General features: G+C 35.3%; 2 protein-coding genes and 2 long non-coding RNA genes across 4 annotated transcripts; 2 read left to right on the top strand and 2 right to left on the bottom strand.

Moving 5' to 3' along the window:
• The first annotated feature begins 7234 nt into the window (after positions 1-7234).
• Positions 7235-7565, top strand: LOC118490661. Its single transcript, XR_004889793.1, has 2 exons — positions 7235-7347; positions 7408-7565. It is a non-coding gene; the product is annotated as an uncharacterized LOC118490661 (long non-coding RNA).
• A 1881-nt stretch (positions 7566-9446) lies between these two features.
• On the top strand, positions 9447-11550 carry LOC110878549 (polyphenol oxidase I, chloroplastic). The gene has a single exon (XM_022126877.2). It carries the CDS (start codon positions 9531-9533, stop codon positions 11337-11339), a length of 1809 nt encoding a protein of 602 aa, XP_021982569.1. The 5' UTR covers positions 9447-9530; the 3' UTR covers positions 11340-11550.
• Positions 11551-11951: 401 nt separating this feature from the next.
• On the bottom strand, positions 11952-12295 carry LOC110874640 (probable calcium-binding protein CML36; the record flags this gene model as incomplete). Its single annotated transcript, XM_022123164.2, has 1 exon — positions 11952-12295. A coding segment is annotated over one exon (336 nt), but the record flags the coding sequence as incomplete, so codon positions are not given.
• Positions 12296-16294: 3999 nt separating this feature from the next.
• Positions 16295-17204, bottom strand: LOC110874639. The gene is made up of 3 exons (XR_002556107.2): positions 16885-17204; positions 16732-16794; positions 16295-16623 (listed from the first exon to the last, which is right to left on the bottom strand). It is a non-coding gene; the product is annotated as an uncharacterized LOC110874639 (long non-coding RNA).
• Between the last annotated feature and the right edge of the window lie 1729 nt (positions 17205-18933).

The raw sequence follows: 18933 nt of genomic DNA, 5'->3' as shown, positions 1-18933 counted from the left end.
TTCATTGTTAGTTAGTTTTTAGTTGATTTTTTATTGTTTTTATAATCAATTGTTCTTTTAGCCATTTAGTATGTTTGTGTACAATCAGAAAAAAGAAAGAGAAGATAGTATTATAAATGATGTTAAAAAAGAGAGAGAAGATATTACAAATGAAGTTGGATGGTCATTGGTTGGTTTTACAAAACCGGCTGGTTTTAATATAAAAGGAAAATCATAATTGTAAGTCTGATGTTAAACGTTTGTGTTTGAAAACATGTACTTTGTTTTCTTTGGTGTTGGAAATGATTTAAATTTTATTCTCCAAAAATATACTTAAAAATTTCAAATACATGAGTTGTCTTTGAACTATCAAACACAAATTTCAAATACATGAGTTGTCTTTGAACCATCAAACACAACGTTTCACTTTCAAAAATTAAATTTCATGGAATTAAATAACTTTATTTTTATTAGGAACACAAATTTATATATATATATATATATATATATATATATATATATATATATATATATGACAAAGATCCGTTAGGAACCACCCTTTATTGCGAGAACCGCGAGAACGAGTGTAAACACAAACAGTAATTCCTAAAAAAATCTAAAAAACACCCAAAATTTTTTTTTAAATTTTTTTACTATTTTTTTTTGGAAAATCGCTATATTTTGTTAATAAAAAAATAAAAAAATATTTTCAAAAAAAAAAAAATTTCGAGAAACAGTTATCCATGCACATGTGCATATGTATCATTTCTTTGTCAAATTCCATAATTCATTACAAATAATAGTCAATTGCACTTTCATTTACACTACCACGTGTAATACACTACTTTTTACGTTAACAATATTAGAAATGCACATGTGCATCTATATGTATCAACATGAAATAAGGTGTTTTGGTACACTACTTTCTCTTTCATCTATCATTCCATCCATAATACACAAGCATGCACATGTGCATTTTTGTCATTTCTTTGACAAATTCCGTAATTCATTACACATATTAGACAATTGCACTTTCATTTACACTACCATATGTAATACACTACTTTTTACATTACCAATATTAGAAATGCACATGTGCATTTATATGTATCAACATGAAATAAGGTGTTTTGGTACACTACTTTGAATACACTTTCCTTTTCATCTATCATACCATCCATAATACACTACCATTACCTCCTACCATCCATAATACAATACCATTACGTCCTACCATCCATAATACAATACCATTAACAATATTTTCACTTTATTACATGTATGTAAACACCATTTATACCATCCAATCAACATATTACATCATAAATTGACAACTATAACCAAACCATCAACCACTAGATATAACTAACCAAAAAACATGTATATGGGCCTACTTCTCCATTCAAAATCACAAACTTTTTGTACCAAAACACGTTATATCATGGTTATACCTAATGATACACATGTGCATTTTGAATATTAGTAATGTAAAAAGTAGTGTATTACTAATGGTATTGTAAATTAAATTGCAATTGTCTATTCCTGATAACGTATTACCGAATTTGTCGAAGTAATGATACATATGCACATGTGCATGGATAACTGTTAGTCGGAAAAAAAACTTTTTTTTACGGTAACGAAATATAGCGATTTTTTGAAGAAAAATATTAAAAAAATATATAAAAATTTTTGAGTGCTTTTTTTTATTTTTTTTAGATTTTATTTTATTTCACATTGTTTCTCGCGGTTCTCGCAGTAAAGGTGGTTCTCGCATGAACCTTACCATATATATATATATATATATATATATATATATATATATATATATATATAGGGAGGGGCTCATGCGAGAACCACCCTTATTGTAAGAACCTTGAGAGCCAATGTGAACACAACCTAAAATAGCTAAAAAAACCTAAACCCCACCCCCCCCCCCACAAAAAAACCTAACCCCCCCCCCCCCAAGCTAACCCCCCTCCCCCACCCCCCCCCCCCCAAGCTAAAATGCTAAAAACTAAACCTCTCAAAAAACCTAAAAAAATCTAAAAAAATTTTTTTTTTAATATTTTTTATGCTCAAATCGCTACATTTAGTGGCCAAAATTTTTTTTTTTTTATTTTTTATTTTTGGCTTCGAAAAGTAGCGATTTTTATATAAAAAATATTTAAAAAAAAATTGTGTGATTTTTAGCTATTTTTAGGCATTTTTGGTGTGTTCACATTGGTTCTCACGGTTCTCACAATAAGAGGTGGTTCTCGCATGATCCTCTCTCTCTCTCTCTATATATATATATATATATATCAAATAAGGTAGAGGATCCTGTAAAAAGTGTGACTTTTGTGAGAAGTGTGAGAAATAATTTGGGAATGACAAGTGTCCTTTATCCTAATTAATTCAAAAGGGTATATTAGTAATTTGACATTTTTATCATTTAATTGATTTCCAAGAATAACTGCCAAAAAAAAAAAAAAAAAAAAACTGCCGATTAGTTTTTTAAGGTTTGAATCGAATTTTGAATTAGGAGAAATTTAAGGAAACATTATACATCTGATTGTTTATATTCTTCATCATCTTTTAATCGCAACATCTTTTAATCATACATTGTTCATGGCGTGGTGTTTTAAAAAACTGGAGACATTGACTATGATTCAAGTCATGGTGTTTTATCTGGAGACATTGTTCATGGCATGGTGTTTTATCTATGACTTGAATCATACATTGTTCATGGCGTGGTGTTTTAAAAAACTGGAGACATTGACTATGATTCAAGTCATGGTGTTTTATCTGGAGACATTGTTCATGGCGTGGTGTTTTATCTATGACTTGAATCATAGATGTTTAAAACAGCACCCCATGAACAATGTCTCCAGATAAAACACCATGACTTGAATCATAGTCATGGTGTTTTAAAATCTGGGAATGTTTTGTATTGATAAAACACCATGACTTGAATCATAGATGTTTAAAACACCACGCCATGAACAATGTCTCCAGATAAAACACCATGACTTGAATCATAGATGTTTAAAACACCACGCCATGAACAATGTCTCCAGATAAAACACCATGACTTGAATCATAGTCAATTTTATCCAGTTGTTTTAAAACACCACGCCATGAATCTGATTACAGTTCTCTTTATGATAATGTATAACGAATATGTAACCAAAGACCTCCTACAATTAAGGTGAATCATTAATTCCTATATTTAAGGAAAAAGGAGTGAATGTAGGAGTTTTTGGTCGTGTATGATATGGTTACCATATTTCAAACATTGAAAAAGACACTATTGCCCTTCAATTTTACATAAGGTCCCTCTAATTAAAACACAATTTACATTTTTATACCATGTTGATCTCAACCATTAAATCAAATATCTAATGGTTTAAAACACTTCTTACCCTTCTTACATTTTAGACACTTTTTACCATATCCCTACCCTATCAAATAAAAAGTTTATTTTGCGTAAGTAGGATAAGAATGAATCTTAATCATTTATTTTTCAAATCAATGGTTAAGATGAAAGTGTAGGAGAAAGGATAAGTGCAAGGGTATCTTTGGAAAATCATATTTATGGAATTTCTCTCTCCACATGCAAGGCACATGGATATTCAACCTCCGTTTTTTAAACGTTCATAATTTTTTTATACGACATTATTTTTTCATAAAAATTTCACCGTAAAATCGAGCGTCTTTTTATCTTTAATTTGAGTACCATATTGCTATATAAAATATGAAGACTAAAAAAACCCACTAAAATGTGTTGTATTTCTATGATGTATAACATTTTTTCGTGCTGGATTTTTGTACTATATTTTTGTGCTAAATTTTTTGTGCTAAATTTTTTTATCAATTTTTTGTGCTGCATTTTTTTACTACGTTTTTTGCTGAATTTTTTTGTGCTATATTTTTTTGTACTAGATTTTTTTGTGCTATCTTTTTTTGTACTAGATTTTTTTGTACTATATTTTTTTGTACTAGATTTTTTGTGTTAAATTTTTTTGTACTAGATTTTTTTGTTGTATTTTTAAAAAATAAAAGATATGCCACATGTCATTTTTACTCCTATTTATAAAGACCAAAATGTCTTTCATTCCTACTTATTAGGAGTGTCACATGTCATTATTAGGGTGTAAGGGGTGCTCACCTCTTAGGTGAGTCCCCCCTCTTACACGTAACCAACCAGAATAAGCCACGTCAACTCCCCTCTAACACTCCCCTAATACCCCTTTTTGATGGCGGCACTCCCCTATTAGGTGAGTTGTTTTTTTTTTAAAAAAAAAAAAAAAAAAAGAAAAGGAAATTTTTGATTGGCCAAACTCTCCCTCTCTCCTCCCTCTCTCCTCCCCTCTCTTCGGCAGCCACTCACCCATTTCCCACTCTCTCTCTAACTCACCTATTCATTGGCAGCCCCCCCCTAATAGGTAAACCCACTCACCGATGGGGTCCCCGAAGGGTGCCCCGTCCACCCTTATAATCTTTCTTAGGTTACTTAGGCAAAATCCACTTTTTAGTGGATCCTTCCCTTATATATATATATATATATATATATAGATATAGAATCACATATATCTTTTGTACACATATAATAAGTTGTTAAATTATATGTTAAACAAAAAAGCATATATAATTTTAAAGCTTATTTCATTATAGCTTTTATAACATTCAGTTTTAACGCACGGATCGAGTGACGTCAACTCGATTACGTATTGTCTTCAACAATACAATGAATCTAAACAATATGCAAAGCTCATACATATCAATCAGCGTGGGGACCCGGGGTGGGGTACTATTTCCCCGTTTTGCATGCGAGATATAATCCAACAAACCATCGCCATCAACAAACTTAACACGTGATAAATAATTTCCGTGATAAATGGAAGGATGTGAGGGGGTGTGAGTGTTTATTATTGGGTGTTGTGAATGATGAGCATTTCCAATAAAAAAAGATTATAAGTGATGAAATAATGGTTGATGACATGACAGAAATTGATTGAATATTGTGAGTGATAAATGAGTGGTGAGTGATAACCACCCGTAACCCCCTAATACCCTAAATTGAAAAAAAGTGATTCAAATAAATATTTTATTCTCCAGTTATGTTAGCTAATTTAACATTTTTAAATCATAATACAATACAACAACAACCATACCCAGTAAATCTCACAAATAGTAAAGCTATTTATAGGGTCTGGGGAAGGTGGGATATAGACAGACATTGCCTCTATCCATAGGGATAGAGAGGCTGCTTCCAGAGAGACCCTCGGCTCGAAAACGAACAACAAACCAACACACCAAGTCAAAGAATATAGAAAGAAGAAGTCTCCCATACCAAGAAATTGATCCGAGTGACACAATATAAAAATCATAATACAGTAAAACATCTAAAAATTAATACTCGATAAATTAATAACCACGATAAAACTAATAATTTGTACGGTCCCAACTTGGGACCAGCACAAAATTGGACCTCAATCGATAAAATAATATGATAATAACTTTTTTGAAATCCTAGTGGATATATATTGGTCCCAACGAAACTATAAATTAATAATTTCTAAAAGATTCTAAATTCTAAGATTGTATAGTAAAAAATAATGTGCATTGAAACTTGTTTTTGTAAGATAATGTTTAATGTACTCTACATGGAGAAAAATGTGAATTGAAACTTGTTTTTCTAATTTATTTTTTGGTACCCGAACTAACTTTTTGTATTAAAAACAATGAAGTTAACAAATTTACCTATATATTAAATTAAATTTACAAGCAAAATGAACAGTAACTCTATGCATGGATAAGCAAATGGTACCGCTATCGGTATCAAATTTATCAAACCATGTACATTTTTTGTACCAATCCGGTACCGACTTTTGACATTCTCAGTACCGACTTTTAACATTTTCGGTACCGATTTTTACTCTCAAATACTGGTACCGTACCGGTGCCGTACCAGGTATATTCGGTACCACTACCCAACTTTGGGGGTTTTTCATACATGTGGTAAGTAAATTGTATTTCGTTTGAATGAGATTTTATATACACAACTTTTGTTTTCTTTTTTGTCTTTTTCTATAATGAATGAATTGTAACATGTAAAATTAGCTGGGATATTTAAATTATTGATGAGTAAATGGTATCAAATCCTGTAATCAAACTGGTATCGTATCTGTACCAAATTTACTATACCAAATCATTTTTGGTACCAATTTGGTACCCACCTTTTGGCGTTTTCAGAATCATTACTTTCGTTTCGACACCGGTCTAGCACCATACATGTATTTACGTATTTTTACCTTCAAATACCATACCGTACAGTACCGAGCATTTTTCGTGCTGGTACCTAATTTTGATTATTTTCGGGATCGGTACTTTGGATGTAATTACCGGTACCGAGCTCATCTATATTTTAACGGGTTAGTAACGTTATAACTGAACTGAAAACAGCCGAATTTTCAACGTGTAGGACGTGTGGGTCCTACTATTATATTTTAGATTATTTAAAAACCATTTTTTTATGTTTTGATATTCAGTATCCGCTTGCCGTTGTCGGCACGCGTTTTGCAGACATTGGATCCCCGCCGCAACGCGGGGTCGGAAAATCAACTAGTTCAATTAATTTGTAAATGTACATTACACTTGTAAATTTAAAGGTCATGCGTATCTCTAAATTAATAAAATACTAATTTATCATTATAATAATATTCCGCTAAATTAATTAAATATGTCGGTCCCAAAATTATTAATTTATGAAGATTTTATATTTGTTTGTCAACATTTTTTGTAATTAATTTTCAATTAACTTTTGAAAGTCTTAAATAAGAAAATAACAAACTAATAGTAAAGTTCATTAAGAGTTTGCAAATTCTTTAAAAAAATGGTCGATCTTCTACTCTGTGTTAGTAAGACTACATGGTATGGTGATGGACCATCCTTGGAGGATGATCCGTCACGTAGGCGCCATGTCACATTCCTCTCTAAGATGGTCCATCCTCCAAAACTAGAAGGCATGGTAGGATGATCCTAGTCATAGTCCTCCACCACTTTTTATGTTTTTTTTAATTTTTTTAGTATTCTATTTTTTTTAACATTTAACAAATATACTACTAAAATATTTTCATTAATATTAAACCCACATTACATAAATATTAAAAAAAAAATACATAAACTTAAAAAAAAAGACTTAATAAAAATAAACATAAAGTTAAATAATTTGATGTTTTTTTATGATGTCGTGTTGTAATTTTTTCAACGTTTGATCACCCACTACTTGTTTGCCTTTGTTTCGTTTTCCTTTCCCTTTAGGCGGTTGGGTTTCGGGCACAATCTCCACATCGTCTTCGGGTTCGGATTGGGTCGAGATCGGTTGAGGTTGAACGGGGGGTGTGGGGATCGGTTGACGTTGAACGGGTGGTGTGGGGATCGGTTGAGGTTGAACGGGTGGGAAGTTCCAAGCACCCCGCATCATCATTTGTTGAAGAGCTTGATTTTGGGAGATTTGAGTGAATTGGTTTGGCGAGTGTTGGAATGAAGCAAACGCGTTCGATGAATATTGGGAGAATTGGTTCGGTTCTAGCGTTGGATAATATCCCGGAACCGAAAAAACATTTGGTTGGGTCGGATTGTTGGGAGTATTCGGGTTGTTCGAAGTGTTCGGGTTCTCCGGGTTGTTGAACGGATCCATGAAAATTATGTGGAAGAAGGTTGAGAGAATAGTGGAAGGAGTGTAAAAATTATATGAGAAAGAGGTGAATTGTTGAGGTTAATTTGGTGTTTGATAGTGAAAATGGAAGTAATATTTATATATTTTAAAAAAGTGACCGTTTGGCATTTTCCCCAATTATGGTATTTTTGTTTTTTTTTTTTATTTAGTAACGGTCAAAAAAATTGAGGTGGACCCACTATTTTTGCATCGTCGCAAACGGCAACATATGGACGGAGAGGACGGCGACGGTAGGGGGCGGCACGGTGTTTGGACCGTCGCCGACCCGCGACGGGCCGGGGCCGACCCCCATACCGTGTAGCCTAATTGCGGTGCATTTATAAATTCAATTTGATCATAATACAGGGTAGTCTCCAAAAATAACAAAATAAAAATTGTCTCTGTTTGAGATAAAAATTTTAGGCTCTATTCGTAAATTTTCATGTATTATAAGAGGACCCGGGGTGGGAGCAAAAAGCTTCCGTGATGAACTTGACAACGCGTTATACACGGCCGCCGGTCACCACCATCACGCGTTAACTTTACAACGCGTGACCACTATCACGCGTTGTATATTGAACTTGTTTGTTGTTTTGTGAATGAGTGAATGAATGGTATCTTGTACATTGTGCATTAATACTTGTACATTGGAATCCCATCAATAGTGATATCAGCCCCTACATTTCTATCACTAGTGATAGAATATTGGTTGTACACATGGCATGACTTGATTGGATAGTGGGGGTGATAGATTCTATCACTAGTGAACCATCCCTAGTCCCCTAAACCATCAATTATTTAATCACTAAAATTTATATGAAAGTACTTTAAATAGTTATTTTTAGCATTAAATGAAAAGATGAAGCCAAAATTGAAGCTAAATAGATAATTTGAAAAAGATGTAGTTCACAAAATTAAGCATTGAATGTCATATGCAGCTAAAAAACAAAAAAAAATGAAGCTAAAATAGATAATTTGGAGACGCCGGAATTAGCACCCACGTCTCCTTGTTGTTTAAGCAAAGCAATGACCACTTCAACAAGAGCTTCTTTGTGTCATATATATATATTATAGCTTAAACAATGTAAATTCTATACAAAATTAAAAATATTTGGGCCTCCGGAGGGTTTGGGCCCGTGCCGTCGCCCACCCCCTCTAAGCCGGCCTTGTCATCATTATACAAAATCTAGCAGAAAACTAAAATCAAGAAATTGAGTTATAGAGTTAGGGTGAAGAGAGTAGTTAAACACTTGAAGTAGGTAAACTCTCAAATCACCCAATCACATAGCTCATGTCAATTGTTTATTTAATGCTAAAAAACGTTGGCGGTAGTTTACCTAAGAAGATTTAGATAACTACTTAAAAAAAATGTGTGATTGGTTGAAAAGAAATGGGCCCCACCACACAACCTCTTTCTCCCTTTTCTCTCCCTTGATCACCAAGTCGGTTAACCTTCACCAATTTCGCCCCCCCCCCCCCCCCCCAATTTCGGTAAAGCTTGTTCGGTAAACTTGTTGGCAATTAAGGGAGGTCGGTACTGAGTGGGTTTACCGCCCCACTCCGTTCACCCTTTTATAAAACTTAATAGGTTAAACACAGCATTGAAAAAGGGACACATGACAATGTCTCTAAATTAAAATTCATTTCATGACAAATGTCTGCAAATTTAAATTCACGTGCGAATAAAATTCATGTCATGACAAATGTCTGTAAATTTAAATCTACGTTGTTTATCGTAATCATTTCTTCAACCTACTTTGAAACACGTCCTAGATCCAATTTTTACCGGAAAATTTTCTATATAAGTGGCTTTCCGTAGCCAACTTAGAACACAACTTAACGACAGTCGACAATGGCTTCTATTAGCTTGTCCGCTGTTCCCACTACTTCATTGTCCTCTCGACCACCCTTATTTTCCAAAACATCCAGTACCTATTGCTTCAAAGTCTCATGCAAGTCATCCATGGATGACCACTCGGAAAACAACCCGAAGCTCATACTTCCCATGCAGAACGTAGACCGGAGAAACATGCTCCTGGGCCTTGGCAGTCTATACGGTGCGGCCAACTTGACCAACATCGGTTCGGCCTTAGCATACCCCATCACTTCTCCAGACAATATTTCAAACTGTGTTCCTGCGGAAGACGGCTTTATCCCCGGAGACGCTGTAAGAGGCAATGCTTGTTGCCCTCCAACCACACAGACTACCGCAGTTCCTTACGTCTTGCCTAAGTTCACCAAACTTCGTGTTCGACCTGCGGCAGATCGACTTTCTGAAGAGTACATCGCAAAGTATCAATTAGCGATCAAGCGCATGAAGGAACTTCCAGACGAAGATCCACGCAGCTGGAAACAACAAGGTAAGATCCATTGTGCGTACTGCAATGGAGCTTACAGTCAATATATGAATGGTCATCCGGAGCTAAAAATCCAGGTTCACAACAACTCGCTTTTTTTTCCTTTCCACCGCTGGTACCTATATTTCTATGAGCGGATCTTGGGTAGCTTAATCGATGATCCAACTTTCGGTTTACCATACTGGAACTGGGACAATCCCAAGGGAATGTTGCTTCCAGACATGTTTGAAGCCCCTTACCCTAACCCAGACCCTACTAAACCACCCAATCCCAAATTCAACCCATTGTTTGACCCTTACCGAAATTGCGCACACTTACCTCCCGCCATCGTCGATCTCGATACTTCAAGTGCAGCTGGTGACAAAAGCTGTGCACACCAGCAGATAAGCGAAAATCTATCTGCAATGTACACTCAAATGATTGGAACCACCACGGCACTTCCAGATGCCTTTTTTGGTACCAATTATGATCCAGATCCTTCCAAGATTCTGGCTGGGCGTATAGAGAGTGGTGTTCACACAGCGGTGCACATATGGGTGGGTAACCCTAGGATGCCTAACAATGAGGACTTGGGGAACTTTTACTCGGCCGGGTATGATCCAGCCTTTTACGTACATCACTCCAATGTCGACCGCATGTGGCAAATCTGGAACGAGCTGGACTTCAGAAACGTAAATCCATGTAACGACGACTGGCTGAATGCATCATTCGTGTTTTACGATGAGAACCAAAGACTTGTACGTGTCTATAACAAAGACTGCGTAGACATCAACAAGATGGGATACACTTACGAACCTTCAAGACTCACATGGCTCCAGGGTCGCCCGATTCGTCGAGTTAAGGCGTCCAACATTGCAGCTAATTCATTTGGGGTTGTGAAGAAGGTGGAGGAGATTGAGTTTCCTGTGAAGTTAGACCAGGCGGTGAAGGTTCTAGTGAAGAGACCAGCAACAAAGAGGAACGAGGATGACAAGATGAAAACTAGTGAAATGCTATTTTTGGAGGGGATCAAATACAACGGTGAGCAGTTTTTCAAGTTTGACGTGTTGGTGAATGATGTAGACGATGGGATCGAGACCACTCCGGTTTCAAGCGAGTTTGTTGGTACTTTTGCCCAGGTGCCACATAGCCTCGGAGGGAATATGGTCATGACGAGTGGAGCGGCGTTTGGGCTCACACAGCTTTTGGAGGACCTTGAAGCTGAAAATGATGAGTATGTTTTGGTTACTTTGGTGCCAAGGGCAGGGGCAGAAGATGCCACCATTTCCAAGATCAACATTCAGCTGGTTCCCCTCGCTAATTAAAACTCGTCGATGTAACTGCATCATCAATCTTCGTTTGCATCAGGCATGGTTACGTGTCTGTATGGTTCCGGTGACGAGCTTTTATAGTTCTTGTAACCTAATAATAATTTCGTTTCAAGTTTAGCCACTCACTAGGCATGTTGAGTGTCACTAGCTCTTTCTTGTATTTGGACTTCGATTAATAAACTTTATCAAGTAATGTTTCGGTTAATTCGTTTTTTAGAGTAGCAGATCAGGATACAATTATACAAATAAATCATATACGGTACCCCGCTTTGATTGTTTTAATTTCCACAACAAAAGTTCTACAATGTTACATGAGACTAAAAACTTTTTATGTGAGTGTCCGTTGTCCAGCAGGTCTATCATGTACCTAGCACAAATAAATAATAACATGATTGATTTTATATTAAGGTTATTGGCCGCTGCCACCCCCAACTAACAACTTGACGCCCGACACCTTCAACTTGACTTTTAGTTTGTGCTAGCACCACATCGTTAACCAAACACTAACTTAGTTAATTTTTTATCCTATGTGGCACTCCATTTCCTATGTGGTAAGTTGAGGTGGATTATTTGGGGTCTTATGTTTATATTTTAATTACGTGGCACATCTCTCATCATCTCTGCTGTTCCATCATAACCACAAAGTCCTCAAAACAGACAACCACATCCCCATTCTTATCAACACCACTTATCATACGCATGCACTCCTCTAACGTGCACCGTCCATCTCCGATCAACTTAAACACCTCATACAACTCCTCCGCCGTTATCAAACCGTCGTGATCCGCATCAAACACCTCAAACGCACCTCTCAACTCATCGTCACACGACGGCAGACCAAACGCCGCACTTATCATACTGAACTCCTCATAACTTATGCTTCTGTCACCAAACGCATCGATCTCGTTAATCATCACTGTCAGTTTCTCATCTGTAGCCGGTTTCAACAATTAAAGACTGACCCAAATTTTGTTGCTTCAGTCACTGTCGTCGATTTCAACAAGAACTAACAGAGCTGACACGATTTGAACAACAACTAGTAGATTTGAGTCGATTTCAACAAAATTTCGACAAATCTGACTCATTTCCTACTCTTGAGCAGTGGTTGTTGTAGATGATGGGGCGGTGGTTGTTGTAGATGATGAAAGGGCGGCGGTTGACGTAGATGATGAAGGGATGGCGGTTCGGTTTCTTATAGTTGCCGTAATGGTGGAAGGTATCGGCGGTGGCAGTGGAGGCTGATGGTGGCGGTGGTAGCAAGGTGATGGCAATGTAGGTTGAGGATGACGGTGGTAAAGAGAGAAAGGGGTGGGTCGACTGATGGTGGCGGTGATAGCAAGGTGGTGGCAATGGAGAAAGGGGTGGTGTGTGGTGGGGAGGGGTATTATGGGTTAGTGGTGGTGGGATATGGTGGTGGTGGGTGGAAGGTTAGAGAGAGAGAGAGAAAGAAAAGAGAGATAACTTTGTAAGAAATACCAGGTTGCTAATAAAGGTTCTTATATATGCCACGTAATCGCCATGTAATCATGTCCATGTAAGCAAGGTGGTGACACGTAGGATCAGAAACTAACAGAGTTAGTAATCTGTTAACAGAGTGGTGCCAGCACAAACTAAAATTCAAGTTGGAGGTGTCGGGCATCAAAGTGTTAGTTGGGGATGGCAATGGCCAAAGGTCGATAATTGTGGGTGATAAAATCCAATAACCCTTTATATTAGTATGACGGAAATTTTCCAATCGGTCATTTTTGAACAAAAACTATCAACGTTCATATTAACATCATTGATTGTATACCTTACTCTTTAACATCTTTGCGAGCTTTGTAAATTGCATATAGTGTGTCCATGACCACTTGCAATTCCTCCTCAGTTTTACGAATATTACCCGCTTTTTATGTTAATTCATTAAGTTTTTCCGTAAGTTAACAATCGGATGTGATGACATCCTCCAACATTTGTTTAAGTCGTACAAACACATTTGACTCTTCACTTGAAGACGACATTCTGAAAGACATATAAATAGTATTTATATAAGTACCATGGGGTTATGTAATTCAAGACATATCATAATTACAATTAAGAGGCGTGGAACAACACGTGGTTCATCATTGCCGGTAATGAATTTAAGTAGGAAACCCTAGAACATAAAATGTGTAATTTATATAGTATTAATTTGCATTTCGAAAAGAGGCTCAGGGTAATGGTTGCATCTGGTTGCTTATTTGAAGCCATCTCAGTTACCACGCCAAGGCTAACATATCGTCATCACCAATATATAAAAAATTTAATTACCACCCATAAATGATAACCAAATAACAATTGCTCATCGTGTTATATCTGCATAGTGAAAATCACAATCATTAAACAAAGATAGTAACAACTTGGATGAGACTAAGCTGAAATTTGTCGGCTAACCATATAAGACAACCCCAAAGAAACACCGGTATCAACAAACTAAGAAACCCACATGTTTTAAACGGAATGACGATGCCCATTTCACAAAATAAACTACCCATAAAAGAAGATGTACAACAAATAAAGCCGCACACACTAACAAAGCATGAGGTACAACACCTTAATGCAAAATCAACTTACAAATTAACAAGATATAGATGTAACAAATACAAATGGTTTCATTTGTGATGCATCAGCTCAGACTCGTGTATGCATCTTATCTAGTTGCTTGTCTCAAGCAACACAGTTGTCACACTAAGAGTTAATAATCATCGTCAGAGTTGTGTACTACCCACAAAGTTCAGCAATGCATCATAGCAACAAAAGATTTAAATTTACAACCAATAAAGAGTCAAAGGTCTGGTCAACCCTTGCAACTTGGTTGAGTGCCTGAAAAATTTTTGGATATATAAAATTGCAAAATCCAGCTTGCAAGGTAAATAGTATCATAAGTGAATTTAACTTTCCTCTTGTAATATGATATGTGTTTACGTTTATGACAATCACAGATGCAGAATTGCCACAAGTTGACCCATGTCAATTACTTAAGAAAGATAATTATAATTGTAAATTATAAAAAAATGAAAAAAACTGAAAAAGATGTATGCATGTTCACCCCACCTGACCCACAAATATAAAACGACGGCTTTCATATGTTACCCAGCCTGCCAGTCCGCCCATTTTGCGTACTTGAAAGAAAAAAACCGACAAAATGCAAACTTTTTAAAGAGTTATCTGACGAAATATGCAAACATATACAAAATGTAAAAACACAAAAGTAAGATGCTAATCTATAAGGGACCTCTTAATCAGGAAATGTTTTTGAAGTTCACAAATGACATCTAGTGCCTATAGCTGGGTTTAAAAAGCTCGCCTAAGGCGAGGCATGTAGAGCACACTGTTTACATGAAGCGCAACTAAGCCGTAAATTTTAGCAAAAATTGACCCCAAGGCGCAACTTAGGCGGGCGCCTCATGTATTTTTCATATTTTATGCAGCAAGTTGTTGTACGCATAGTCACCTAATTCGTAGTTCGCTCCGGTTCGGGTACGCGTTCGGGTTCACGATTCGCTAGATGGAACGAATTCGGTACGGAGGGGGTAGGTTCATTTTGGTACGATTTGGTACGATGTACCATTGAATCTGGTTCGATATACACAAATTAAAATAGAAATTACTAAATTGGCCTGCAATGGAAGATATATATTTAACAAACTTTCCAATGATAGTGTCCTATCCCTATTGTCATACGCGATTGATACTTTAAAAACGTACCGTACGCATTTTATATTGCATCCGCTCACCTTAATTAGCGACCCAATTAACAAAAGCCAACAACGATCACAGCGATTGCAAAATCAAAGCAGACCAACATACCATTCAATTATAGTCGCGTACCAGAACTGATTTGGTACAAAACAAATTTCGATTAGGTACAAAACGATCCAATACATAATTCGCAGGTGGATGAGCGATTTAGGTGACTGGTTGTACGGCTTGCTTTTCAGGTTGTAAATGTGTATAATTTCGATGCTAGAACATATATAAAGTTTTTTGTGTCTAAAAATTGGATAAATGATGCTAGAAACCTATGTGAAATATTCTAGAATAATATACAATTATTTGCGCCTTGGGTACGAAAAGAGATGCGCTATTGCGCTTGGTGCTTCGCGCCTCGGTTTTAGACCTTGTCGCTTTTGTGCGCTTCTCACTTTTAAAATCTAAGGCCTAGAGTTAGGAAATCCATTATTAACACCGATAGTCACATTGGCACAACAAACTCATCAAAAAGAACTGTTATTGTCCCAACACCATGATCATGTAGTAGAGTTACAATCCAATCCAATTCATTTTAGAAAACGTAACGTTTTGACCTAAAACCATGAACATGTAGTAGAGGGCCCATCCAACCCAACCCACTTTAGAAAAAGTGATCATTTTGACGCAAAATTAAGTAACCCAATGTCCCAACCCTCTCAGCTCTAATATGAAGTGAAGGAGATGGAATTACCTATTTCTTGGAATTGCTATATGTATCTACATACTACTGCAAAATGAATTTCGTGCATCAAAGGCTCAATCATGCTCATAGTATATGGGCACTGAGTTTAGGATTGATAGTCTGTTGCATAACAATACTTTTAGTGTCCCTAAATTGATTCAAAATGGTTAATTTGGTTACCTGACTGCCACTGAGGGTAATAGAAAACCTCAAATGGGATCTGGTAAAAGCAAACTAAAGGATGATGTTTATCTTCCAGCACATCTTTGTTTTCTTTTTGTGTAGAAAAAAAAATTAAAAGTATAGTATTTGCTTTAAAACAAAATTGAAAACATAAGTTTACATTAAGTGTTATGAAAATTGATAAGCTTAAAAAAATTTATCATTTTATCATAGTAAACCATGATTAAAAAATATTTGACACTCACTTTCATTGAATTGAATGGCAAGAGCACTTTCACCTAAATGTGAAAATTAATAGCAATGATTACAATTTACCACTATAAATGTAGGTGAATCACAGATTTTAGCATCAAATGCATTGAAAATGTTTGTACCAGTTATACGTGTAGAAGGAACATTGTTTATTCCAACTAAACGGCCTGAATGAACCTTTGAGTTTTAAAAAATAAATAATCGACATCTTGCCTTTGTAAAAAGTATGATCCCATACCTCATATACATATGCTCTTTCAAGAATTTCATCGATATCCATGGTTAGAAAACATTTTTTGTTTTCTTCGTCATTTCTATCTACCTTAAACGCTTCAGCTCCCCCTGGCCCAAATCTCTTGAACTCATGAGAATGTCATAAGAGGTGAGCCACTGCAGTGTACATAAAAGACATTAGACACCCTTTCCTTCAATTTAGTAGGTTCAAATTAAGCGGATCATGCTAGATATGGTAAATATGATATTAAACTTAGGGCTTACACATGAGCATGATTGAAGTGTCTAGCCTCTTCGTTCAACTGCTACATCTTGTTCTTTTGTGCTCTGCAAAATGTAATAATAATTATTAGAAACTAACTCTGAAAAGATCAACATCAAAACAATAAAGCAGGCTAATATGTTATAACATAGTACCAACAGTCCACATCTTCTTATTAAATTGGACAAATGAACTATATGCGGCTCAACCTGACTCATTCATAACTTGTAGGAAGACAACCTCCTAGTCATCATCGATCACAAGTTAAGATAACAGTGTAATGAACGACAAAATTATATCAATTGAAAGGAGGGAAATAACATTAAGCACCGTGCATTTGAGACTATGAGGCTGAACTTGACTGAAATGGCTAAGAAGCCAATGATTCGAAACATTGATTCCTTCAATCTAGAAATTGCTTTCTTCCCCAAATTTCACAAACACGGCATGCACCTTTTGCTACTTGGAAGGGGGGGGGGGGGCAATCTGTACAGATCATTGCCAGCATATAAGTTCAAACAATGAGCTTCTTCACGGTCCTTTCACCACCAACCAACCCAAAACAAAGATTCATAAAAAGGCATACATATATTGATTAAAGAAAAAGTCTAGAAACGGATCCAACATAAAATTAGGATTTTTTTTATTCAACTATATTATTCCTAAAACAACAGATTCAATCCAGGTTTTATAAGTTAAAACAAAATACCGATTTTAATTAGCACACTAATTTACTAAAAGAAAAGGACTTATGGCTTTAAAAGAAAGTTGGATAGAAATGAATCTACAAATACAAAAGGCTCATTATTGTGGATGCTTAATATTATTATACGAATTGAAATCTAACAGGGAAACCCACATCCAATAAGTGGAAATCAAAGCAACAAACATATTCTTTCTTGAATTAAAAACCTAAAAAAAAATCGATTCAACTTTTTCTCATATCTTTCATTTCAACTTCATATATCTGTTTACCATAAAGTTCATAGTTTTAACTTGAATTAATAAATGGATTTATTTGAGGATTGACATGTGTTAAACGATAAACATAAAAATAATCAGCTGCTTACCTTAATTTGCACCGTTCAACTTCTAGGCGAGTGACCTGATCTTCAGATGAACTGTCACTATCTGAATCTGTATGGATATCATCTAAAGCATTATATTAAGAACATTTAAAATACTGACTACAAATTGAAAAATAAACAATATAATTACCGTATGAGAGAGGAAATGTTGGTACTCACCAAGATCTGGATCTTGAACGGATGAAGAAACAGAGAGAATGAGATGAAAATGAGAGAGCTGAACCTGAGATAAGATGAAAATGAGAGAGCTGAACCTGAGATAAGATGAAAATGAGAGAGGGTCAATGAAGATCTGAAATCATTTGGATCTCAAATCAATTGGATCTTGTGAAATCTTCATAGATCTGGTGAAATCGCTTTGATGTTCTTGAATCGCCAGAGAGAGAAAGGGGCTCTCAATGAATCTAAAAAACCCTAGATGTGAATTGGGAAGAGAGCAAATGAAGAAAGAGAGAGAATTTGAAATTTGAAATGAGATTTGGTTTCTTTCCAAACTCACGTGATAGATGGTCAAAATTCAGAGTTTTTGTCCACAAGCCTGCCTATTCTCATTAGGTTTTTTTTTTTTTAAAGAAAAAAACCAGAAAATGACACCTAGGATCAGATATGTGAGAATAGGGGTGGCAAAATGGGTGGGTTGGGTAGGTTTGGGTAATGGGTTAGGATGGGTTTGGGTTAGGATGGGTTTATTAAGAAATGGGTTAGAATGGGTTTAGGTTAAAATGGGTTTTTGTTAAGATTGATTTGGGCATGATAAAAAATAAAAAAAAAATTCCAAAAAATCCAAAAAATTATAAAAATTATAAAAAATCCGAAAAAAATTATAAAAAATCCAAAAAATATAAAAAATCCAAAAAAAATATAAAAAATCCAAAAAAATTATAAAAAATCCAAAAAATTCTAAAAAATCAAAAAAATTATAAAAAATAAAAAAAAAAATACATAAATTCAAGAAAATTCTAAAAAATCAACAAAATAATAAAAAATTCAAAGAATTATAAAAAATCCAAAAAAATAATAAAAAATCCAAAAAATTCTAAAAAAATCAAAAAAATATAAAAAATCATGAAAATTTAAAAAAATTAAAAAAACAATATAAAAAATCCAAAAAATTCA

The sequence above is a fragment of the Helianthus annuus genome, chromosome 3 (assembly GCF_002127325.2).
Source record: "Helianthus annuus cultivar XRQ/B chromosome 3, HanXRQr2.0-SUNRISE, whole genome shotgun sequence".
NCBI lineage: Eukaryota > Viridiplantae > Streptophyta > Magnoliopsida > Asterales > Asteraceae > Helianthus > Helianthus annuus.
This window is presented reverse-complemented; position numbering and strand designations above follow the sequence as displayed.

Coding starts and splice junctions, on each gene's coding strand:
- LOC110878549 (XM_022126877.2), top strand. CDS start 9,531: ATGGCTTCTATTAGCTTGTCCGCTGTTCCCACTACTTCATTGTCCTCT.